This window comes from Glycine soja, chromosome 9 (assembly GCF_004193775.1).
Source record: "Glycine soja cultivar W05 chromosome 9, ASM419377v2, whole genome shotgun sequence".
NCBI lineage: Eukaryota > Viridiplantae > Streptophyta > Magnoliopsida > Fabales > Fabaceae > Glycine > Glycine soja.
This window is the reverse complement of record NC_041010.1, coordinates 38,986,660-39,013,496: the sequence shown is the minus strand read 5'-3', so window position 1 is coordinate 39,013,496 and position 26,837 is coordinate 38,986,660. Positions and strand designations below refer to the sequence as shown.

The window sequence follows — 26,837 nt, the reverse complement described above, 5'->3', positions numbered from 1 at the left end:
TGTGATTTATGGCTTCATCAACCATGTTATGTGGGTTTTTCTACATTGAAAAGTGTTGTTGAACCTAGGCCTAAGGTAAGATAACTAAGGGTTTAATCACTAGAAATGGTGGATAAACATTGAGTTCTCTTGTAACCATGAGTTCAATGCAAATATTGTTATTGATTGGCTAAGAAATTATAAATTATTAGCAATATTTACGATCAAATTGTTAAGAAATTAGGGCTCGATAACAATTATGGTTGAGGATTGATTGCTTGAAATATGTTGCTATATTCATTGCCATTGATGATTAATGGTGAAGTTAAATGAATTCCAAACCCGGACATGTTAAGTTTTTCCATAATGAAATTTCTTTGTTCTTACTCAATACATTTTAAGTTCTGCTTAAAGACCAAAAACAGTTTTTATTAGAACAATTATTTGAGTAGTTTAGTTAAAAATTTAGATCATAAATCATATGTTGATACTTTTCAAACAATTATTTGTTCTTAGTAAACAATAGTGATTTGAGGGTTCAAAGGAAATTCCTAGTATATTGTAAACAATGCATTGGTCTATAATATATTTGGATTGAACTACTTTAATTCAAGGAAAATAAGGATTACTGTGTACTTTTTTTTTTAAGGTGGATTAATGTGTACTGTAACCTAAATTAAATTCATATTTATATTAATTGAGTTTAATGTAATGTCAGCTGTAAATTAACCTCCCCATTTCTCCAAACTTAAGTTTGGCCAAATATGCTATTAAAATCTCCAATATATTTCATCATTTTTTTATATATACAATGATCACGCCGAGTATTAAATTTAGAATCTCATGATGCATACTATTCCAAACTCCCATAGTGATTTCTCCAATGCATTTCATCATTTAATTTGAATTCAAACTCAACCTATTTTACAGGTCTATGTATATTTATGAACTGTAAGTTTCTTGAACAAAAGAAAAGACAATAACAACAGTAATCCTTCTAACTTCTGTAACGTTCCTACATGAATTTTTTATTTCAGAACACCAAAATTAAGATGGCCGATTTGGTCTAAGGCGCCAGTTTCAGGTACAGGTCCGAAAGGGCATGGATTCGAATACCATTGTTGACAACTTACACACCTATTTAAAATAGGACTGAAAAAATATCATTTTATTTCAACAAAACAAAGGCCAGAATACTAAAGACTAACCGAGAATAATTTGTATAAGTTGAATCCATTTTTTTATTTTCTGATACAATATGTGTGGAGGATCAGTGCATAACCTCCATACCTAAGATTTCTTCTTAAAACTAAACTATCAGAAGCAAAAATCATGTAAGTAGTCATGGCTTGTAACCCAAGGATATATGGACCAAGACACATTTTCTTCTCTTAGGCTTCAAATTGTTCTTTGATGCAGCAACCACCTATTTACATAACAATTGATGAAATCTGTGTTGTCTTCTTCTGTCTTCAGAGACACTACTAGGCATAACCTTACCAGATGTGACATCAGAATTGATGTCAGAAAATGAAGAATAATCTGCACATTCCCTATTATTCTTTGATCCAAAACATGCCCATTGCCAAGCACACCTTATTGCTTGATGACAGATTCTGCATGGTAGCTTGATGAAACAACAAACACAGGCTAAAGGGCAACAGACAAAAAGCAAGCAACTACTACAAAGGAATTCAATCAACTTCTCTTTGGTTTTGTGGCCTTGTTGTTGTTTCTGAGGAGATACCAAACTTGAACAATTGCAAGGTTTGACATGCCTTGTTGCATCAACATGTTCATGCCTCTGCCTCCTCCTAAATGTGACTCTTTCTTTGTCTTCAAGGGCTAGTCTGCACCCCATATCATTGTATGTGGGACCCATATGCCATCAAATATATGCTGAATGCTGTAGTTGATGAGATGAAGCCCTTGCAATCCTTGTGAAGAGTTGTGTGAACATTTGCATGGAAATCTTCCTAGGAAAGAATTTGGAACTTGCTGCAGTTATTTTTTTTATGATATATTATATTTTTCTTCTGTTCCTTCTTTCTTTGGTTTTCTGCTTTTTGTCATCTAAGAATCTTGGTTGCCAAGGATGCTTCTTCACATTCAAGATTCTCTAATGGCTAAGATAATTAATTTAGTTATTGGAGAGACTTTCTCCTTTCTCTTTTTAATTTTGGGCACAAAACGCAACAATGCTTTTTGAGTGTTATAAATCCAATATCATTAAGTATCCAATGTTTTTCCTTCCTTTCTATATAAGCCGGGACCAGAATTAATTCCTTAGGTCCAAAGCTTTTGTAATGCATTACCAGGCACACTTTAAAACTGTTGTGTTTTTGGTCCAGACTCCAGATATTCACACAAACTTGAATCATTTGTATTCATAAAAACTTGAATCATAAGCTTAAACATGTTAGACGATAGACATCTGTGTGATGTTAAAGCCAAACATTAAAGAAATTAGAGGAGGATGAATTGTTTGTAAGCTTGGAACTTAATGATCTAAATCACTACTTGACACACTTTGAAGTTCAAAACGTTATTCTAATGCCAAGGGCCAGTTAAATTTCTTCTGCATCGTTATCTGGTGTGGAACTTATTCGTTTTATTCTTGACACCACTTTACTTAACGTGGGACAATGTAGATCACACAAGAAAGGTAGCAGAAAGAGGAGGCCTGAAATCGAAGCAAGGCATCTTGAATATCATCGCTACCTTCATTGTATAGCATAACCACAAATTCAGCTGTCCAATTCAATTTTCTTTCTTTTGGCACAATTAAATTGGATTCTGATCATCAGCCTTATTTTCTTTTATCCTACACCTTCTTTCAGCATATTTTTTTGAAAGGCGAATTGATAATTTATATATATATATATATATATATATATATATATATATATATATATATATATATATATATACACCAAAAAGTATTACAAAAAGTTGGAGAAGGCTGTACAGTAAGATACTATACAAACATCACAAAATAAAAATCCTTCTCAAGTATGAGTCCCGACTATAGCCTTCCAAGATCATAATTAAAAGCATCCCAATGGGTTCATGCACCAAGAGGAGTAAAACAATCCCGGTTTGATGTCTTTCTTGTACACAAATCATTGCCAAGATAGCATCTTTTTCTTTGAAAACGTATTTCCTGCATCTGCTATCCCACCCTTGATGATGATTTCATTCTTAACATTCCATAAGCACCAACAAGTAACATGCCAAAATAAAAACTTCCATCGTTTTATTTTAGTTGCCCTAATAAAGAATCCCATCTGTTCATATAATTGAACAATATCCGTAGGAATTACCATTGAAATATCCAACCAATCAAAGACAGCATTCCATATTCCAACAGAAAATGGGCATGCCATTAATAAGTGATCTCTATCCTCTATGTTTGAGTGACGAAAGGTGCGAGATATTTGTGAAATCTGAATACCTCTTCGTTGCAGCTACTAACATGTTGGTACCCTGTCCTGAATCAATTTGCAAGAAAATACAAGAACCTTTGAAGGCACATCACTTGCCCACAAATGTTTTAAGATCGAATATTGTTGTAATGTATCTGGCTCATTGGATTGGTGTTGAATTATGATTTTATATGCTGAGGCCACATAAAACCTTTTTGAATCATCTCCTTTCCACTCCCACGAGTCCTCAGAATTTCCTTCCTCATATACTCCTTGAAGCCCATTCTTGAGCTATTAAAGAAGCTCCTCCTCCCAGATGAACAGATTGTGTCTCCATACCCATCTCCACTCTAATCCTATTGTTGGTGTTGGTACTAGCTCAGCTAGGTAGGCTTCTTTGGTTGTCGCTATTTGAAACAACCTTGCAAAAGAATCTTTAAGACAATTCTCTCCCAACCATCTATCTGACCAGAAAATAATTTGTTTTCCATTTCCTACCTTTCTCTGCACTAGATCTAAGAATCACCTTGCAGGACTTGCCTCATTAGAATCTAATCCACAAATATCACACCACCATATTTAAGTATTTGTAATTTTCATCTGGTGAGGCTGTTGCAAATTACCATATCTATATGATAACAACTTGTACCAAATCATTGATCTGTCTGTTAGAAACTGCCACCACCATTTATCTAGTAGGCAAATGTTGAATTTCTCCAAATTCTTGTTGCCCAAACCACCATCTTGCTTCAAGAGACATATCTTCTCCCATGATACCCAATTGATCTTCTGGTTTTCAGACCATCCCTGCCACAGAAATTTGCGTTGTATTGTAACTAATGATTGGATAACCTTCCTTTGGGCCCTGTAAAAAGAAAAGAAATAAAGGGGTAAGCTGTTTAAAACAGAATTTATTATGACCACTCTCCCTCCCATAGATAAGTGTTTCCCTCTCCAACCCACAAGTCTCTTTTAGAAAATAACTATGATTGGTGCCCATGTATGGCATTTACGTGGATTAGCCCCAATCGGAATCCCTAGGAACTTAAGAGGCAAAATACCAATGTTGCAATGCAGAAAGTTCTCCGCTGCTTGTAAAAATAGACCATCAATATTAATCCCATATATACTACTTTTATGAAAGTTGATTCTAAGACCCGAGACCAATTCATAACTTCTGAAGATTGCTTTTAATGCCCACAGGTTATCTTGAGTTTCTTTGCCAACAATTATCGAATCCTCCGTATACTGCAAGATAGAGAAATTTGTCTCATCATCCATTTGAAAGCCTTTGAAAACATCCTTCTCCACCGTACTTCTCATTAATCTTGAAAGTCCTTCAGCTGCAATAAGAAACAGGAAAGGGGCTAAGGGATTCCCTTATTTTAGACCTCTTCTAGCTTCAAATTGTGTAGTGGGACTTCCATTCACAAGAACTGGAATGTTGCTTAAAAACATTGTGGCTTTTATCCAAGACCTTCATTTTTCATCAAAGCCAAGCCTTCTCATCATGTAATAAAAAAAGGACCAGCTTACAGAATCGTAAGCTTTTTGGAAATCCACCTTAAACATGAGTAATTTTTGCCCATTTCTCTTAGCCCAGTCAATTAATTCATTGGCAACTAGCACCCCCGTCAAGTATTTGTTGACCCGGGATAAAGGCACACTGACAGTCAGATATAACTGAAGGAAGTACCTTTTTAATCCTTTTCGCCATCAGCTTTGATATGATCTAATGAATGTTGCTTATCAGCCATATATGACAAAATCAGCCAAGCCTAAAGGATGATCCTGCTTCACTATCAAAGTTATAAAGGAGGCTATAATAGCCTTTGGTAGTTCAACATTACGAAAGAACTCACACACTCCATCACATATATCCTTCCCAACTATACTCCAGCACTCTTTAAAAAATTCTTAGTTGAATCTATTGGTCCAAGACTTTTCCTATTGCCACAGCTCCACACTGTCGCTTTAATTTCCTCATCTGCAAAATCAGCAACTGAGGATTCAGACTCCATAGAACTGAGACATTTGAATTCTATTCCATCCAAATTTGGTCTGTCAAGTTCTGGCTCCTGATAAACCTCCTCAAAATAATTCCTCACTGCATCTTTCACACCACCAACATTGTCTATCCACCCAATTTGCGATTGTATTGTTGTCAATTGGTTCCTTCGCTGTCTAAATCTCATATAAGAATGAAAATACCTGCTATTAGAGTCTCCCAGTTTAATTCATCTGACCCTGGATTTCTGAAATAACATGCTTTCTTTCTGTCTAATTCATCTCCAGATTCTTCAGAGAGTAATCTTCTTTGATCAGAGCATTGGATCTGCCCCTCAATCATGTTTGTATCAAGCACGTCCATTTCACTAACCAACTCTTCAATTTTCGCATCCAAGCCACCAAAAGTCTCCCTACTCCAGCTTTTAATCTTGATCTTTAATGCCTTCATTTTCTCTTTGACTGCGTAAAGTTTCCAACCCTGCACATTCATTTGATTCCAACACATTGCAACCATATTTCTGAAATCAAGGTGTTCAAACTAGTAATTGAAAAAACGAAATGGTTTAGGACCCCAGTTTTTAATTTCATTTTTCAACATAACATAGCAATGGTCTGAAATGTACCTTTGCCCAACCCACTGATTTGAAACTCCCCACAAGTATATAAGATCTTCTGACATCAAAAACCGATCTTTTGAAATGTTCCTTCTTTCGGCACAGTGATTTATTTATTTCAAAGAATCAATGAGTTCACTCTTTTTTTTTTTCAAATAATTATGACATTGTAATCAAATTTATACCAAAAACCATATTTGAATGCGGTTTAACCGATCTTTCAAAGATCAAATATACACTTTTTTAAGCTCTTACTTTTTATCAGCTTTTAAGCTCCTTTTTAACAGTAACCGAATAAAGCAGGGGAATGTTCAAAAGTTCATAAAACAAACCCGGAAATTTAAACAAGGTTAGACTCTGGCACTTTTTATGGACTTGGTATGCATCATCTTTATAAAGGCTTGAATCGTCATTGAGAGAAATAAGGGTTCCTGAACAGTCCTTTTTGTTAACTTCTCCATATTCAAAACTTCAAAGCATTGAAAAGAAGATTCAAATTTCAATATACTCAAAGTATCCCTACTCAGTTTGAAAAATTCAATAATCAATATTACATACACAAACATAATAAGTTGTGAATTTATTGAAATATTATTAGTTGATTTTCTCCTCAACAACGAGAATTACTTATTTTATTTTTATTCACTTTAAATAAGTCAATTTCTTAAAAAATATGTAACACTTTACTTCCCATTAGTTATTATTAGTTCATCTGAGTCATCTCTTCCTAACCATCAAGGACTCAAACTTCTTTAGTTGTTCATAAGCCTCCCTAGATTCATACTCCTCTCTTTCACACGTCCCCAGATCATTAAATTTTTCTTCCACCTTCTTTTGTATCTCATATAGTAATTCGAATATTACTCCAAAGATTACTAAACGCAGTAGTCCAAGTAGAATGTCTTTTAGTTACTTCACGTAAGTGCATGGTGTGGAAGAAAGTAAATGTTACAAAAAACAAATTGATATGGTAACACTCCCAATTGGGATATAAATTATTTATCAAAAATAAAAAAGAAGCAGTAAAAGAAAAAAAGAAATTTAACATACATGGAATAAAAATAATGAGAAGGTGAGATTCTTAGCATACATTTTGAGCTAAATCCCATAACTTTGATTAGTCCTTTTGCCTACAATATTGAACCCATAATATTAAAGAGTTTGGTTCACTTTTAGTTGTGTGCTTCACTGTTTTGAGTTGATTATAATGGTTACTCATCTTGAGTTCAAAACTGTAGAATCCTTAAGCCTAACCCTTAGGAACACACTCTCTAGATTGATTGAACAATGCAAGAACCTGAGAGAGCTCAAAAAAACTCATACCCAGATTCTAAAGTCCCCAACTTTACACACTGGTGATCAATATTATCTCATTACCCGTCTCCTATATGTTTGTTCCTTTTCCTATTATGGTTCTTTCAGTTATGCCACCAATGTCTTTCACATGATCAAGAACCCAGATCTTCGTGCCTACAACATCATGATCAGAGCATATATAAGCATGGAGAGTGGTGATGACACCCATTTTTGCAAGGCTTTGATGTTGTATAAGCAAATGTTTTGCAAGGACATTGTGCCCAATTGTCTCACTTTCCCCTTCCTTTTAAAGGGTTGCACTCAGTGGCTGGATGGTGCTACTGGCCAAGCTATTCATACCCAAGTGATTAAGTTTGGATTCTTAAAGGATGTTTATGTTGCCAATTCTTTGATCAGCTTGTACATGGCTGGTGGGTTGTTGAGTAATGCCAGGAAGGTGTTTGATGAAATGCTGGTAACAGATGTTGTCACTTGGAACTCAATGGTGATTGGGTGTTTGAGAAATGGAGGACTTGACATGGCAATGGATTTGTTTAGAAAGATGAATGGGAGGAATATCATAACTTGGAATTCCATTATTACAGGGTTGGCTCAAGGGGGGAGCGCAAAGGAGTCACTGGAACTTTTCCATGAAATGCAGATTTTGAGTGATGATATGGTTAAACCGGATAAGATTACAATAGCTAGTGTCCTTTCAGCTTGTGCGCAACTTGGTGCTATAGACCATGGGAAATGGGTGCATGGTTATCTGAGAAGAAACGGCATAGAGTGTGATGTGGTAATTGGAACAGCACTTGTCAATATGTATGGCAAGTGTGGGGATGTGCAGAAAGCATTTGAAATCTTCGAAGAAATGCCTGAGAAGGATGCCTCTGCATGGACCGTAATGATTTCGGTGTTTGCTCTTCATGGATTAGGTTGGAAGGCTTTCAATTGCTTTTTAGAGATGGAAAAAGCTGGAGTCAAGCCAAACCATGTGACATTTGTTGGATTATTGTCAGCGTGCGCTCATTCTGGTTTGGTAGAACAAGGTCGCTGGTGCTTTGATGTAATGAAACGTGTTTACTCGATTGAACCACAAGTTTATCACTATGCTTGCATGGTTGACATTCTTAGTCGAGCAAGGCTGTTTGATGAGTCAGAGATTCTCATAAGAAGCATGCCGATGAAGCCGGATGTTTATGTTTGGGGTGCATTACTTGGAGGTTGTCAGATGCATGGGAATGTGGAATTAGGAGAAAAGGTAGTTCATCATTTGATAGACTTGGAACCTCATAATCATGCTTTCTATGTGAACTGGTGTGATATATATGCCAAAGCTGGCATGTTTGATGCTGCCAAAAGAATTAGGAATATAATGAAAGAAAAAAGAATAGAAAAGAAAATCCCAGGCTGTAGCATGATTGAAATCAATGGAGAGGTTCAAGAATTCTCAGCTGGAGGATCATCTGAACTTCCCATGAAAGAACTAGTATTGGTCTTAAATGGATTAAGTAACGAAATGAAGATATGAATACATTGAATTATCAGCAAAAGCATAATTTCAATGGTTGTATGGTGAAATTTGCGTATTACTTTGTTAAACAGTAGTCCAACAATCAATCGCTGGTAGCATGTGTTGTAATTTCTCTTCATGGCTTAATATTACTAACTTTTTCAATGAAAAGTAGGCATTGAAATCTTGCGGCAAATTACAGGAAATACAGTAACATGGCTTGTTCAAGTGTTATCTGAATTATTACGCATAAATTTATGGTGATGCAGAGCTGTGTACTGGATATGTAATACTAGGACACATGTAAAGAGTCATTAAAAGATATGGAATACTGGAATATTACATCAAACAAAATCAAGGACTTGTAACACTAAAACCAATTTCCTTATATAAGTGTACTAATACCCCCAACGATCATATTCCTTTCTTCAAAACTTTCGTTAAAAAGCAAAATTGAATCGAAAACCTTTTTCCCTTGCGAATTCATATTAGTTTATTTCCAATTTGAACTCCCAAGCAGCAAAGTCTCTCATTAGTAAACAGTATATGATTTTCCTATGATGAGTGTTAATTACAAATAAAACTACTGATTTATTTTTTTCACATATATTCATGCTAATTATAAGTAGCATTGCCCACTTCGAAGTAAATGAAATGCCACTACCATAAGATGTACAGCATTAATTAGCAAGAGCAGTATTATAGTATGTATGATGTAATTTCATGGTTGAGATTGACCACAAAATTTCTAACCATGAGAAAATGTTAGCAGCTCATAAAAACGCTACAAACTAAAGAATAAAAAGCAAGCTCCATATAGTTTAACAGCAGTAACCATAGCCACCTCCTGTTATATGTTTTACAACACAGTCAATCCAAGGCTGATTTGAAATCTTGACACCCACTGCAGAGTTCAATCATCTCTTATATTTTCCTTCATCAACTCCATTCCTTCCATTAAAACCAGGATCAAAATCTTCTTCATCATCATTATCAGTGTCATCTATTTCCTCCCAATCAGAATCAGACTCGTCCTCTTCATCTTCCGACAATGCCCGCTTCCCTAGAATTTCCCTCATCAACTCCTCATCAGCTTCTATAGGCTTCCCTGCTAAATACCTCTGCAATATAGCCTCAAACACAGAAGGAATTGCCTCAGCATCCCCCTCTTGAAGCTTTGCCACACGCCTCTTCAACTCTTTATAACCCAAACACAGTAGACACACACAATAAAATTCTTTTAGCATAGACTCAAAAGATCTATATTTGAAACCAATGTATTAAAATCCTAACTGGCTCATTCAATCAGTTGGATTACGATCCAGTTATGTCTCCAACTCAATTACACCTTATTTCATAACACCAAAAATGTTACCACCTCGCTTTCTAGCAAATTCTTTTAACACATTTGTATTGAGAAACTTTTATGGCCCTCATAATTTATTTAGTCAAACTCTCGTGAATTTTACAAAATAATAAAGAGAAATTAGTATTCACTTTGACACTGTGAAGAGTTTTTACAGGGTCAACTAATTAGAGTGATAATTTATTGACTTTTATAATAACTATTTTAGAGGTCATGGTATGATTTTTGATGATATAAAATATTTTACGGATATTGCATAGGAACCAATCTCCAACAAGAGAAAACAATGTCTGCATTGATAATGTAAAAGGATCTTTATGGCCTCAACTTATTAGAAATTATAATATATGATAAATTTATTATTTTATAATAACTATTTTGAAAGTCACATTTAGCATGATTTATGATTAGTTGACTTTTACCTTGGTATTGCAAAAAAAAAAAAAAAAACCTCTCATAATAATAAACCATCAATTTAGTCCTTGAAGTATCATCCCCTCTTCTACATAGACCTTAATCTAATAAAATTATATAAGTAATTTTTAAAGTATTAAATATCCATCAATTTAGTCCCTGGGTAGTTTATATATTCTAACCTTTGAGAAACTTATTTGAAAATAAAATCAAATTGAGGACAATATTGCATAATTTCTAATACTTTAAGGACTACTTATATAATTTAGAGAGAGAGAGAGTTCAGAGAACAAATTGATGGTTTATTCCTGTACGAGAAAAGTTGTAACTTGTAAGTGTTGAAAGAAGCATTTTATCAAACATGTGAAGGACACCCAAGTAATTGAGAGAAAAGAAAAGGCAATAAGTGTTACCTTCGTTGCTAATGTCTTCAAGGAGGGAGTGGGGTTTGTCGGGGACATGGGAGCGAGAAGAGAAGGAGGTGGGTGCTGTAGCTGTAGGAGAGAAGATGGAAGGAGTGGGAGAGAAACGAAGACGGCGCGCGTGGAAGGACAAGTTTCTGAGAAGGTTTGCGTTCATCCTTGTTTGTTCCTCCTACGTTGCCAAGTCACGAAATCCACCACAAAGTTGATGATGTTTTAAAAGGAATAATAATTTGGGGGGTGGCTGCAAGAAAAAAAGAGATACGTTGAAAAGAAAGAGAGAAAAAAAGTGTAGAGTTTAATTTTAAGAAAATATCTTCAATATGATTTTTAAAAGAAAAAAAGAAAGAAAATCAAATGTGTTTTTTCCTTTTAAAAATTAAATAATCAAAATTTAACTTTCCATGGTGAACCAGTCAAAAAGTGACTACTGAAGATGATTATTATTTTATCTATTTTGGTTAAAGAAATTGTAAAATGACAAATTAACCTCCATAAAATAATTGAAAAAGTGGCTGGGAAAGCTCTAGCCCCAGTTGATCGTCGCCGCTCCATCCGCGTAACAAATGTTTGATACACTGATTAATTGCATGCATTTGATTCATTCACCATATAAAATGCTAAAAAGAAAGTGAAAAAGAAACCCCCCACTACAAAATTTTATTTATGTTATTAATCTTAAATATTGCAAAGAAAGATAACCCTGGTAATCTTTCACTAGTTGGAGATAGGTCTGAAACATTCATTAAAGCAAAAGCAACAATAGATGCAGTTTCTGACGTACCCAATAAGCATTAGATTCCAGGAAAATAATTTTTTAGGGCATTGAAAGCTCATATAAAGGACAAATATACAATATTGAAGCAATAGAAGTGGAGAAATTAGATAATTGATAGGCTCCTTCAATCTGGCATGTATTTTTTGGAATGTTAAAAACAAAACATTGTTCCACAAAGTACATTCCAAAATAGTGATTATGCTTGTTATGGGTATAAAATGTATATAAGATGATAAAAATTAGAATAAATAAAAAATAAATGGGAGTATGCTTTGCAAAAACATTGGTGTGGATATAACAATAGCCCAACAAACATGTTGGTCTTCGGCCTAATAAAAGTGATTGATACCATTTTCAAGGTAATAGTTACAAAAATAAGATGGAAAATTCACAAACCTAGAGACGTGTGTTCTTGAGCCTCATACAAATCTCTCAAACTTGCTGCCAGTTTCCAACATCTACTTTCTCAAATGTTGCAATGATTAATTTTACTTTTATTAACAATATTTTTTTTTATTAATGTTTATATAACCAATCTAAGGAACATATACGAATGTATTAATTGAAAAATCGACTCTTTTTACAGTCTTAAAGCCATCCGAATTTAGTTATTCATATAGCAAATATTCACGGTAAGTCAAACAAAATATTACCCATCTTTCTTTTATTATCAATATAAATGTTCAATACTAGCCGTAAAAAATTGACACGTGTATATAAAAGGAATGCTAAAATGATTGATTCATTTAACAAATATATACGGTAAGTAGGGGTGTGTCAGTTAAAAAAAAATTTAAAGTGAATTAATTTTTAATCAATTTTAAATTAGTTTTAAGATATGAATCAGTTTTGAACCGATTTTTGAACTAGTTTTTAAACTATTTTTTTAAATAAAAAAATATTTAAATAAAAATCAATTCGGTTTGTAGAAACAATTTGGTTAACCGAATTAGTTTTATAAAATAGTACACTCATTTCTTCTTGAACTAGTTCGAGGAAAAGAAACAATTCTATTTAGGTTCAGTTATAATCCGATTCAATTCGAACCAGATTTAAAGCACTCTTTCTTTTATTATCAATATAAATGCTCTAAAAAAGATGATGGAACTCAGTAACCAAAAGGGGATGAATTTGTTTCTAGATCAAAACAGACTTTTAAAATTAGAATTAAAAAAAATCTTTTGCGCAATATTTAATCAATCACCATTTACACAAAATTCTTGTTAGATTCTTTCTTTCAAAATGATATTTTTTTTAACCTTCAGTAAATTGATCAAGAGAAAGATAAGATCAAGAAAAGAAGTACATCAATTTTTATACGGGGTCACTCACTATTTTTAGAGGAACCAATTCAGTTATCTAATCCAAAATCGAATTAAATTTTTTTATTATGCATATAGAATTCTTACAAGCAATCATAATTCATATCCCAGAAAAAGAGACTAAGGTACCCAACCCTAAGGTCTTTTGTGAATAAAAGCCTAAGAGAAACCTACCCATAGTCCAAACTAAAAAAATCTATTCTAGCATGCCTTTAGAACAATGTGTAAACTACACAAAAAGTAGAGTCAAAGATAGACACAACATGATCAATCCTATGTAAAAACCTTGCTTGAATGAAGGAGTGTCTTCTTGAACTCAAGAAAATATTACAACTCACTCTTTACAAAATGATTTTCATAATCAAAGATTAGAAGGTGTGAGTCACACTTATTTAAGCACTTTTTCTTTTCTTCGTTGTTTTACTAATATCAGCTCGTAATTCTAACCCGTTCAGAAGTTGTTAGAAGTTATTAGAAGTGAGAACACAATGTGGGGATCTATAGAAAAAATAGTTATAACCGCCTATAATCAAAATATACAATGCAATTGATTATTTCAAAAAAGTAATTGATTATATTATCATTTCAATCGATTAAAGTGTTTTTCCCAAAAACTAGAAAACTTTCAAGAACAATGTAATTAATTAGATTCTCAATGTAATCGATTGAAGTACTCTTGATCACTTCTAAAACATTTTTAAAAGAGAAGTAATTGATTATATCTCCTTATAATCGATTAAACTAGAAACTCCTGAAAAATCAATCATTGTCTAAAAAAGAATTGTGTAATCGATTACAATAAGCTTATAATCAATTAAACCGATACAAGAGACTTCTCTGCATGTTATAAACACTTGTGTAATCGATTACGATCAATCTATAATCAATTAAAATAGAGAGTTTTAACTTCAGAAGAAATTTTCTAACTTTAGAAACTTTTATTCTTACTCTTACATGATGATGCATGATGCATATATCAAATGATAAAGACTAAGATGCAACACACAATACAACAATCAATACAAATGTTACTTAAGAAAGTTGGACATATAAAAGACAAAACTTCTTCAAACTCTTCTTGATCAACTTTCAAGACTAAGTCTTCATATTGCTCCCTTATCTCTAACATGTTCAATACTAATTAAACAAGTTGCCAAAAAATTGATTAGGCTACAAGGAATGATCATAAAGACAATTAATACAAATATACGTACTAGAGATTTACACAGGATGTAACCAACTTAACCCCCCCTCCCCCACCACCACCCACAAGATTTATATAAATACAACAACAAAAAGTTCATTATCAACTAAGTAACAATAGTTGTTGTTATCACTTTTCATATAATTATGAGAGATCCTAGGTACAAGGTGGAAGTACTCACTCGTCTTGAGAATGGTTCTGACACACCCCAGATTGTCGCTTGTAGTACCTACTTTTACTCTAAGGAGTTCAGCTCACAGTCCTTGCTATGGATGGTTAGATCAGGAGTAGTAGTGTGAAGGATGAATTCTTTTGAGTTATGGCTTTAGGGTTTTATTTTTGCATTTATCTGAACAGCTTTCTGATGGTTTTAATGTTGGTTTCATTGTCAAACGAATAGGAGTAGTAAATTTTGTATTTTCATCTTTCAGAGTCGCATTTGTCAGTGAAGTAGGAAAACGAAAAGTCAAAAAAAATATTATGACAAATATACCTTTATGCTGACAATCCATGTTAACAATCATTTCAATGACAACTTTGTCCCTCTGTGCCATGTAGGCTATTTTATTAATGGTGACGGACGGAAGTTAACGGTCGGATCTATTTGTTGCACTTTTTACACTTTCAGGAACTAAATTTTGTATTTTCATCTTTGAGAAATGCATTTGTCAGTTAATTACACATTGATGGACAAAAGTGACTATTTATCCTAATTAATATTTTGAATTTGATCAAATATATCATGTGACTTTTTAATATATTTTTTATCTTTTTAATTAATTATATGATAATTAATTTGAAACATTTTTTTTGTTGCTAAAGCGTTATAAAGTGAAACGGAATAAATATATATTAATTAAATACTTAAATGATTTATAATACTACATTATAATTTTTTAATAAATATATTTTTATCAAGGAAAAAATAATATTTTTTCACAATAATTTATATGATTAATATGCATTAGCTTAAAAGAGAAATGATATACGACAGATTACTCATGATATTTTGATAAATTGTTCTTTTGTCTCACATATATGGCTCCCAAGTCCCAACTTCAATTAATTATTGTCAACACCAGTCAAAAAAACAATATACTGGAACATTTTGTTTGTTCTTTTGCCTTTGTTCTTTACTTCTTGGCAGTCTCATTATTATATCTTTTTCTGCACATTTCTATGTTATTTATAAGCCGCACTACATTTCATACCGCTCACACGTACAGGATGATCATGAACTTATATTTCGGCAATAACCTAAGTTTAGAGAAGGAGCACATGCACACACCTTTCATATGAATCAAGGGGTCTTCAATAGAACCATCAAGGGTCATTTTCCAAGAATAAGGAGTTTTATATGATATTCTCATTACCAATACACTCAAAGGTAAAGCTCAGATCTCATATATACAAAAAATAATGGGTTTGTGTCCTTCCCCATTTTTAAAAGCAGGAAAGAATTTAATTTGGCCGCAAATTTGTAACATTTGTATTCTAAAAAAGGTGAAAGATTCTAACTTAATTATATTAATAATGTAAAAGTTGAGAATATACAATTTAGCATAAATTACACTTTCCTTCTTAAATATACTAAAACCATTCCAAATAAAATTTAAAATTAATATTTTAAGAGATTAATATATTGTATATTTTAATTCGACTTATAAAAATGATTTTTTTTACAAATAATTTTTCTCTTTTTTGATTTATCTTATAACATCAACAATTAGATTAGAATTCCTATTATCACCTTTAAAATTTTAAAAGATGAAAGAAATTAAAATTTGAAGTAAATTTGTGAAGTCAACAAAAGACGTTTTGAATTTTTATTTTATTTTTTTAACATTTATAATAAAGTATTCAAAATTAAATTCTAATAAATTAAAAAAATGAAAAAATGTTGGAAAATCCATAATTTGTTATAAGGGTTAAATATATTTTTAGTCCTTTAAATTTAAAATATTTTTTTATCTTCTAAATTTACATTTTTTGTTGTTTCTGTAATTTGAAAAATATTTGTATTAGTCCTTTCAAAATTTGTCAGAATGAATACTTTAAAATGAAAACAAACATGTGATGGGATATTTAATAAAAAGAATGCAAAATCAAGGTGATTTTCATTTAAGTAACTTGTAATTCCTTAGTTACATAAGCAAAATCTTTAATACCGTTTAGGTAGAGAGGGACTAAAATACATTTTTTTAATTAAAAATAAAGCGTAATTTAATCATTCATTGCTAGAAGGAATGTATTTGTCCAGGACCCTGAGATCACATATAGTAAAAAGAGTTCTGTTACTTAGGGAGAATATTTTTATACGTAAATTTCACATATTGTCCAATGTCTTTAATTACTTTTTTCTCTTTTTCTTTGTTGCCCCTTTCCTCTCACCATCCACAAATGAATTTTTAGTGGAATATACATAGGTAGGTAGGTCTCTGCATAAATAATTTCCCCAGTGAAAAACACAATGAATAATGAATTGCATGGAACTTACAACAAGGGTTGCTTTACATGGAAGACATCAATTTTATTTTTCTAGGGTCAAAATTTAAGGCAACCAACCCTACATGATAACAAACCATTTTCTGAATTTGAGTAAGTAAATGATGGGTGTGACACACTCACTACATCCCAAAAAACATTGATGTTTTTGACCCAGTGATTTCAGTGTGGGGACCATTTCCAATGCGGTCCATTCTAACCTCTGAATTCTAACTTTCTGTAGTGTTTTAAATATTATTATTTATTTTTATCGTATATGGTATGATCCCTGCCCCTTGGTAGCTTCTCTCCATTCCAATTCAAGCCCGAAGCCAAACCACTACACTCCAAGAACAATGAGAGAGGAAGGGATTTTCAACTTTTGCTCTGAAGTGTAGCATCAGTTTGGCTTAAAATGCACAAAAAGAAGCAAAAGTAGTCACAGATTCCAGGGGCATCAGACACCGATTGAATAATAGCATATGCCCACAATTCCAACAAGAAGACAAACCAGACCCCGCTTAACAAACAACCACGTAAGGAAAGTAACCCCCACAATTAAATACATATATTATAAACAACATTATTTCATAACTAATCAATCCACATCCCATCCAGTCACCCCCACCGAATGCATGGATTAATTTGGAATATAGCAAGAATTTTCTTAAAATAATAAAATTATACTATAAGTTTTTAAATATTAATTAAATAATCATCCATTAGGTATCGAAGTTCATAAATTTTATTAATACTAGTGAAAAAAATACGTCGTTCTTAACTTAGAAGTTACTTATATATATATAATCGGATATAAATTATTTTACAAAATATAATTATTATTAGAAGTTAAAATAAAATATTATAATGATTTTATAATAATTTAAAAGAATTAAAAAAAAAAGATGACACCAAATAAATTATTCTCCTTATGATAATTATAAATTATAGATTCAAATTTCTTATGATTGTTACATAAATTTTTTAGGATAAATAATTACTTTCGTTTCTGAATGTATAAAGTGTTGATAAATTTATCCTTAAAATATAAAAATTCAAAATTTAGTCTTCGATAGTGAAAAAAGTGTGACAAATGCATCTATCTATTAACTTTTGTATGTCACTGTTAACGAAAAAATCTATGTGACACAGAAGGATAAAAATGTCATAAAAATAATTGTCAACATGATTGTTGAATAGATTGTACCAAAATGTCAATAAATTATCATTTGACCAAAATGTCAGTAAGTTACCATTTGACCAAAATGTCAGGAATTTTTTTGGACCAAAATGTCAGTAATTTTTTTTGGACAAAAATGTCAGTACATTTTTTATTGGACTAATTTGTCAGATCCCAAATTTTGTTTCATTTAAGGGTAAAATATAATTTAATATTCATCTTCTCTCTCTCCCTCTGTTTTTATTGTTGCAAGCATGACATTACAATAAACACCTAAAAAATAGGAAGCAAGTATAAGTTAAAACAAACATAATAATAAACATAATTACTTTAACAAACATTGTAACTCAAATGCAACCACAACAATACTAGTAACATATTTTTTAAAATTTGATTAATTATTTTTATTATTCCTTACAAGTTATTTATGTTAGATATTACATATTTGTAAGATGAGATTAACTACTCTCAATCTGCTCCACAAGTTGAACAACCTTAAGCTAATTTTGAAAGTATTCTAACTCCTAATGTTGAAAGTGCTTAAGCTCCAACTCCAACTACCACTTAAAGTGCTCCAACTCCTAGTCTTTTGAGTGACTTTTACATATAATTGATTAGTTATTGTTAGATTATGTTATGTATAATTAGTCACTATTTATAATTGTTGTAGGAAACAAGCTTCATACTTCTACCACTATCAATTGTGTTTAGATCACCTCTAATTAGGCCTTCAACGCCAATTCAAATTATATTTTCAAATGTATCATCTCATAGGATGAACCAACCGAATTATATGAGTTTCATACCCACACCAGGGCTGCCCTGCCGCTAAGATTCAAAGAAGTGAAATATGAGATATGTTTGTCTTTTATTTATAGTAGATTCTAACTAATTATTATAATTTGAATAAATTTATAATGATTGGTACATTGTTACAATGTTTATTTTTGTACATTGGTAGAATGTTTATTTTGGAAAATTTCTTTTGTGACAACATTAGGTAATCAAAATCAAGTTGGGTCTCATTTTTTGTAAGGATTAACTTAATGGTTGTTCATTTTTGTTTGGGTCTCATAGTTTGGATAAAGTACTGTCAAACTAAAAATTTCATAGCAACAGACAGATTATGCTTATTAATCAATATTATGCTTATTATTATGTTTGTTCTAACTTATGCTCGTTTTTCTATTTTTTTAAGTCGTTATTGTAATATTATGTTTACAACGATAAAAAAGGAGGAAAGATGAAGATTAAATTATATTTTACTCTTAAATGAAAAAAAATTGTGGCCTAACAAATTAGTCCAATGAAAATGTATTAACATTTTGATCCAATGATAACTTACTAACATTTTGGTCTAATGGTAACTTATTGACATTTTGGTCCAATGGTAACTTACATTTTGATCTAATTTATTCAGCAGTCATGTTGACAATCATTTTTGTGACATTTTCATCCATGTGTATTATATAGGCTCTTTCATTAACTGTAGTTAACGGATAAATGAATTTATTACATTTTTTTCACTTTTGGGAATTAAAATTTGAATTTCTATCTTCTAAAACGAATTTGTTAGTACTTTGCACATTTAGGAATAAAAATAACTATTTATCCAATTTTTCATCTTAATAACTATGTACAAGAGAGGATAATCTTTAGTATGAAATTAAAAATTTATTTATTATATAGCATGAGATTAGTTAAGTTTAACTAATAATTTTAAATTTCAGCATTGTATATAAAGTTTTATTTTTTCTTACAATTGTATTAAAGTAGTAGCATTTGGAGAAAAGTAGTAATCCTATCTTTACCCCATCAAACAATTGTCTTCTCAAAAGAAAAATCCAGATTCTCTGCATTCCACATAACTTGTTAGTTCCTTTGCTTCCAAGACCAGTTTCGGATTATTGTTCACTCATCTCATTCTCTTGTTAATTTCTCTACACATATTCTCTCTCTCAAGTCTAAACCATGCCTGTTGTGACAGAACACATGAAATGGAGAAGACCAAGAAACCAATTTAGGAACCCCATTTCAGAAACCGATGATCCAATCACTCAAATCCCTTCCATAATCCAATCCTCTCACAGCAAATCCACCATCTCCTCTCTCTTGTCTTCTTTCTCCACCTCCGGTGAAACCACACATGCCAGAGACCAAAACAGAACCAACAACAACAACAAAAGCAACAGAAAATTCTCTGCAGCAACCTTCAGGGGCTTCGGCTGCACTGCCGGTTCATCGCAGAAGGTGTCGGTGCCGGCGGTGATTCGCTCCTCAGCAGATTGGGAAGGGAAGAGGAACAGAAAGAAGAATCACAGAAGGAAGAGTAACAGTAACGGTAACAGTGGCAACAACACATGTGATGATGATGATGTTTCTGGTGGAACATTTGTGGATTTTCAGGATGTTTCGTGTGGCCCTGGAATTGGATTCTCAACTGATGCTGCATCTGTGGAATGTGCTGTGGCTAGGAAGAATGTGTCTTCAAGAGGAAAACTTGATGTGGTGGAAGAGAGGGTAACACACAGGGAGGTACTATACTATATATTCTCATTTTTGCACAATTCAATGACTTGGTGATTGAATTGAATCTGTTATGAATTGTTTTTTTCTTTTCTTGTTGTAAATGTTCTTCTGTCTCTAATTTTGTAGAGCCAGAAAACTTTATTCCGTGTGGATGATATATGTATGGTGTGCTGCACTAGTATAATGTATACATTTTTTTGTGGTTGGATGTGTTTGTCATGTTCATAACTTGGGAAAAATTGATCTTTCGTGCGAGTTAAGACCACCAATCTTTTTGGTTTGAATTGATTGATTGATGTATGGTGTTGTGTTCACGGTTTTTCTTTCTTTTCTAACTAAAACAGGTTAGTTTTTCTTGTTTTTTCGATTTTGGGGTATTTTTAACACATGTATATTAAAGAAATAAAAATTAAGTGAAAAATAAAGATACCATGTAAGGTTTATATTATTTGACTAAATTAATTGTTAACAAAAAATAAAAAATTGCTTTTATAAGAGTATGCTAGTAACATCTAATAATTATTAAGTATTTAATCTATTTGATTAAACATGCTTTTAAGTATTGAATTAATATTTTCACTTTTATGTTGTTTATTTCTTCTCCAAAATACTTGTAAGTTTAATAAATATACAGGTCATGTAAAGATAGTATATCAATCAGTCAAAAATATATGATAATTTATAGTTAAAAGATAGTGTATAAAAAGTTTGCTTTTTTTGTACATACATTTGTGTGTGTGATAGAGAGAGAAGTTCGACTTCAAAGAAATGTTCTTTCAATTTCGCAAATTGCTGACTCTTGACAAGGATCTGCACACAAATCCTTATAATGACATGACATTTTTCTATAATAATGATCTCAATAATCTAAAAAGCATAAAAGGAAAAGAAAGCACATCTCAATACTTTCTAGGTCCAAGCTTAGTAACTAGGACAATTATTAAAAGATGGTCCATAAGATTCAGAATTTTATGTAAAAATAGCTATCACCTTCTCCAATGCGTGCACGTATTCGCATTCCATTTCCTAGTCACAGACGCATGGGAGAGTTCTTGATTGGTTTATTGTGGACCCCTTGAGTAAGAGGAGTCCAGTGATTGAAGAAATGAAGGAGGACACTAATTATAATTATCACAAACATTCTAGAGTTGTTTGTTTTATTAGTACTGTACAAAACACACACATGTGCATGATTAGTTGCGGTTTTAGTTATATTTTGTGTTAGATAAGTTTCGTCATTGTTTTAGCCTCTCCTTGCTTTGACATGATCCAACTCTGCTTCATAAATATATGATGGCAGCGTTCATCTTATTTTGGAAGGCGCACTGTGAAGCCAGAAAGCTTCTCCTTTCTGGATGATGAACCTGACATTTTTGCAGCACGCCCTGGATTAGAGCCTTTTGGCACTGCTAGATTCTATCGCCATGTTCCACATCCTTCCCCTGATGGTCTTGCTGAGGTTTGTTCTTTATTCGATACCCTTAGAGTGTAATTTTCATACACTAAGTATAAAAGATTTTACTTAATCTATCATAAATCATAGCAAGGATTAATTTTTTAAGTTTTTGTAAAATTTAATAAACTTATTATATATTATTTTGATTTTTGATTGGATGACGATTAAAAAAACTCTTCGCACTCTCAGTGTGTAGATCATTTTCATTATAAGAAGCGAAGTTCACTTTGTCATTGAATTTGATATGACTAAAGATGATTATTTACTCTTCAATTGATGGTTGAGTGAGGATGCAAGAACTTGATATTTATAGGATAAAGAGAGAGTTGTGAGTTCTTATTAATAGAGGTTGTTAGGCTGACTTAAATGGATAATGACCAATATATAAAAGTAACTTATAAATAATGTTACAGATAATGTGTAGATGTGTAATTTAGAGAGATAATTATTGGTAGATAATTATACCTTATAGATAGATAATGTGTAGGTAAATAATTGAATAGCTGTTAAGAGATAAAGGAGTAAGAATATATTCAAATAATAAAAAATTAGAGATAAGGACTAGGTGAATTGGCCTTTAAAAAAAATTATTTTGCTAAGTCTTCCTACACGCCATAGTTCTTGCATAAATCCTTTACCATAGAGTATTATGATGCCAAAATAGAAAAATAAAGGGTCTTTCGTACTCCTTTTTACATCAAACATCCCTATGTACACTTGTATTCGAGACTTGATTGGAATTTGGAAAGATCATGATGACATATATAATTGAAATGGAAGGGAAAGAGTGAGGTGCAAGTGAAGAAAGTAATTGATGAAATATTTGAAATGTGAAATTTTTAATTTCCGTCTAAAAGATAAAAAATTAAAATTCCGTTCTTGATAAATTTTTTGAAATATTTAAAATTTTTAAAATGGTCGAAACCCACTCTATGGGATTTCAAACCATTTTGATTTTGGGTTAATCAAATCTGTTACGTGAGTCCCTCCTTAAGTGGGCCCGCACTAACCTTTAAATAAAAGAAACAAAAAAACGAAAAGGGCGGAAGCCCATTACATGTTTTAAGGGATTTTTAATGCCTAATTAATTGGAAAAGAAATAGGTGCAGTGAAAACTGAAAAGGCACTGAATGGAAAAAGGGCTCGATGCTGCAATTCAGAAAAAAGGGTTCTTAACTTAAGTGAAGAGTTAGAAGCAGATGAGTTGGAAGCGTAAATGTATTTCTTTTTGGGTAAATTTTTAGTATTTTGATTTATTTTATTATATTGGTTTCCACCGTTGTGGTGATATTTTTTTTATAAATTGTTGATTATTATTGGTGGTGTTAGGAACTCAAAGACAATGTTTAGTGCGGTGATACTTGTTATAATTTGTTGATTTTTATTGGTGGTGTTAGGAACTCAATGACAATGTTAAGTAAGATTTATTACCCTACATATAGAAAAATTCACATATAAAAGGAAGGATTTAAAAATTTGGGATGGACCCCTTTAGCATCAAGGTAGCTTCACCTCTGCATATTTGGATCTTACAAATTGTAACGAAATTGTAAACAACAACAACAACTCTTGTTTACTTTTTTAATTTGGCATTTATGTAGTATGTGAGCCATCAAATTTTTCGATGATGTCATTTTAATTTGAGTGCTATGTACTTTCTCACAATTTTGGCTTTGCCGTTTTAGGAAAATGTTAGATGGTATAATGTTTACCCCAAAATAGAATATTTATAGTTAGATTTGTATGCTTCTTTGTTTTATCGTTCTAAACTTCTACATATTATCATTTTATTTCCTTCTTTGTTTGGGTTACACAGGTAAATGATTAACTGAATAACTAAGGCTTGTTAGTGAAAGTTTTGATTTATTAACAAGAACAAACTTTTGTATAAAAGCATCAGTGTTACAAATATAACACTTAACGCATCAAACCTTGATTGTTGTTTGCACGTTCAAGATAATGATAATTCGAGGAAGAATAATGATGGGGGGACGATTTAATTCACACGACCAATTTAGAGACTGGAGACTTGATGTTGATAACATGTCATACGAGGTGAGGGTTCTTTCTCCTGTTAAATTTTCCATTATTTTTAGTTTGTAATGCATTTTATGTGTGTTTAATTACATTTTTCTCCATTGTTCATCAAAATTTCTGGTTTGTCTAACAGCAATTGCTTGAACTGGGTGAGAGAATCGGTTATGTCAACACTGGGCTCAAAGAAGATGAGATGGGACTCAACATAAGGAAAGTTAAGCCTTCAAGTTCAAATGATACATCAAAGCATCAACTAGACAAAAAGTGCAGTGTTTGTCAGGTGAGTTTGTAAAATTACACTTTACCTTCACTAGCTTTATATGCATTGCAGGAAGTTGAGTTAAATATGTTTTTGATTCTTAAAAAAGTTTTTATTTTAGTTCTTATGGAAATTTTGTTTATTTTTAGTTTCTATATTTAATAAAATGTAGTTTTAGTCTCTTATTACACATTTAATTCCTAGTAAGAGACTAAAACCACATCATTTCTTTAAATTTAACTATTAAAAATGAATAATAAAATTTGTTTAGAGACTGAAATATAAAAGGACAAAACTTAGATGCAGTATCATATTCATATATGCTATTTGTTTTGTTTTCTAATTAAAATTGGAATTTTACCTTAGTAATCTCCGTTGATATTTAATGGAAATTTTTATCATCAGAATTACTAAAGTGAAATTTCAATAATTCTGATAGAAGAACAAACACCAAAATCATCTATAGTACTACATTTAGGTTTTGTCTAATAAAATGTTTTGATATTTTAAGGCCAAAATAATTATAAACTTAAGTTTTTAAAAAGTGTTTAAATAATTGAATATCATGTTAATGTGTTTTGCTTGTGTGCTCAGGAGGAGTATGAATCAGATGATGAGCTGGGGAGATTGAAGTGTGACCACAGCTATCATTTTCAGTGTATAAAACATTGGCTTGAGCATAAAAATTTCTGCCCAGTTTGTAAGCAAGAAGTTGTGGTTCGACACTAAGTGGCACTATCCTCATGTTTTTTACCCTTAAATTGGTGTATAGTTTTTTCTTATGCAATATAAGCAATATTCATTACTTTACATATTTTTAAACTTTTGGCTTCCTTAAGGAGGAGTCGGCAATATTATACTTGTAAGTTTTATATTATGGTCTCGTTATTGGACAATGATTTTGCATATTATACGCAAGATTGTGAAATTTGAATGCTGTCACTCTGGTAAACAACGATTTAATAACGGAGTACGTACTTTCTATTCCTTTTTGCACCGTGCAATTCCAAGTTTTCTAGTTATTAAAACATTGGTAATTTTTAAAGCAGGGTGCTTACATTTGACTAAAGTGCAAAAGCATTTTGTATGTTAAGAAATTGATTGAAAAGAAGGGTAAACTTAAACTGGCGCTTCCAAAACTTGTCTTAAAAAAAAAACAAAATCAATTTTCTTGGTAATTTCACTTCCTCCTTGTTTGCAAAGTCTTAGAATTTAATTACAACTCTTGAATATAATTACAGTTAGCTGACTGCTAAGTGTTTGTTAATTTTTTGTTGGTTCTCTGTTATGTTAGTTATCTGTTTTTTTTTGTGAGTTTTTTAGTTATCTCATATCTGTTAATGACTCTTTTGACAGTTGTTTTGTTAGAGGCTTAGTTATTGTTACCATTCATAATACCAACCATTATACTATTGAATTTAATAATGAATTTAGAACTCACTCATGTTCATCAAATTCAATTTTTCTGTATTAAAATAAATAAAAATATTATCTTTAAAAAAAAATCAAACTGTTTTATTTCTTAAATATGAGTAAAACTATAAATAATGTCAATGAGTTTAAGGTTTTCTTGATGAAATAAAACTCATAAGGAGGTTTTTGTCTAAAATAACAAAAGGATCTTTTTTGCTTGATGTTCAATTTTTTCACTGAACAGTGAACACGATAAAGGATCATTATGTCTATGATTTATTTATGCTCAAAAAGGTTGCCAACAAAACAACACAAAATGCAAATATAAAGTAGGTAGCATTAAATTGTTGTCAATTATTCAAAACCCTTGTTTCAGCGCAGCTGTCTTATTAAATTCCATTATCCAAATAGCTTTTTAGCACATATGATTTTACGTGTTTGTTTGGTTTGGTAATCTATTTTGAGTTTTATAAACCTTTTTAAAGAATTTTCGAAAAACAAATATTTCTTAAAAAAGAAAAATCTATTATTAAATAGATATGTATGACTATGATGCAGAGTCAGAAACAATTTTACGTCACGTCATTTTCTTTGTTTTTTTTTTTTGTATTCTTTTAAAAAATCATTACTAAGATCGGCAAAATCTTGAGTTTTTTTTCTTTTAGATATGGTTCTCAGTGGCTTATCTTTTATATTGGTTATTCTTCTTAAGTGGGTTTTGGTTTTTCTTTATTTTAGACTGTCTTTTATTAGTCACTTTATGATTGATTTTCTTTTGATTGTAGGGTAGAGTATCACATGTACTTTAGCAGGAAGTGTAATACACTCTTCAAGCTGCAATACTTTTTGTGTTGCTCTCCACTATGAAAGATGCTATGCCATCAATATTCTTCTGGCTAAAAGATAGAATTACAAATGATTAGTGACTTCCTGTAAAAACTATTTTTTGTTCTGTCTATATTTAAATATGATGGATTTTATCCAATTTGTAAAATACCCTAGCATATAATGTGTGTAGTTGTGCTGTGACATTAATACAACTTGCTTTCAAGATTAAGAAAAATAACTTGTAATTGTTCGAGTTGTTTGACCAAAGCATTTTTAATGTTAGAAACTTCAAGGGAAGTGAAAAA

At 31.6% G+C, this 26,837-nt stretch overlaps 3 protein-coding genes across 4 annotated transcripts; 2 read left to right on the top strand and 1 right to left on the bottom strand.

Annotated features, from left to right (window-relative positions):
* The first annotated feature begins 7,134 nt into the window (after positions 1-7,134).
* LOC114425768 (pentatricopeptide repeat-containing protein At5g66520-like) lies at positions 7,135-8,987 on the top strand. The gene has a single exon (XM_028392722.1). The coding sequence runs from the start codon at positions 7,236-7,238 to the stop codon at positions 8,856-8,858; it is 1,623 nt and encodes a 540-aa protein (XP_028248523.1). The 5' UTR covers positions 7,135-7,235; the 3' UTR covers positions 8,859-8,987.
* A 492-nt stretch (positions 8,988-9,479) lies between these two features.
* On the bottom strand, positions 9,480-11,308 carry LOC114425769 (kinesin-like protein KIF21A). Its single transcript, XM_028392724.1, has 2 exons — positions 11,034-11,308; positions 9,480-10,038 (listed from the first exon to the last, which is right to left on the bottom strand). The coding sequence occupies exons 1-2, from the start codon at positions 11,197-11,199 to the stop codon at positions 9,758-9,760; spliced, it is 447 nt and encodes a 148-aa protein (XP_028248525.1). The 5' UTR covers positions 11,200-11,308; the 3' UTR covers positions 9,480-9,757.
* An 8,471-nt stretch (positions 11,309-19,779) lies between these two features.
* On the top strand, positions 19,780-25,233 carry LOC114368802. Of its 2 annotated transcripts, XM_028326059.1 has the most exons (5): positions 19,783-20,545; positions 21,840-21,998; positions 23,952-24,050; positions 24,166-24,312; positions 24,886-25,233. In XM_028326059.1, exons 1-5 carry the CDS (start codon positions 19,982-19,984, stop codon positions 25,018-25,020), a joined length of 1,104 nt encoding a protein of 367 aa, XP_028181860.1. In that variant the 5' UTR covers positions 19,783-19,981; the 3' UTR covers positions 25,021-25,233. The 2 variants fall into 2 exon arrangements, with proteins under 2 accessions (XP_028181861.1, XP_028181860.1); XM_028326060.1 differs by lacking the exon at positions 21,840-21,998 and having other exon boundaries at positions 19,780-20,545; positions 24,886-25,168.
* The last annotated feature ends 1,604 nt before the right edge of the window (positions 25,234-26,837 follow it).

Bases quoted from the DNA above. Each gene is read 5' to 3' on its own strand.
- LOC114425768 (XM_028392722.1), top strand. From the start codon at position 7,236: ATGGTTACTCATCTTGAGTTCAAAACTGTAGAATCCTTAAGCCTAACC.
- LOC114425769 (XM_028392724.1), bottom strand. From the start codon at position 11,199: ATGAACGCAAACCTTCTCAGAAACTTGTCCTTCCACGCGCGCCGTCTT. The intron at 10,039-11,033 runs GTAACACTTATT...TGGGTTATAAAG, and splicing joins TGAAGACATTAGCAACGAAG to AGTTGAAGAGGCGTGTGGCA.
- LOC114368802 (XM_028326059.1), top strand. From the start codon at position 19,982: ATGCCTGTTGTGACAGAACACATGAAATGGAGAAGACCAAGAAACCAA. The intron at 20,546-21,839 runs GTACTATACTAT...ATATGATGGCAG, and splicing joins AGAGGGTAACACACAGGGAG to CGTTCATCTTATTTTGGAAG. The intron at 24,313-24,885 runs GTGAGTTTGTAA...TTGTGTGCTCAG, and splicing joins AAAAGTGCAGTGTTTGTCAG to GAGGAGTATGAATCAGATGA.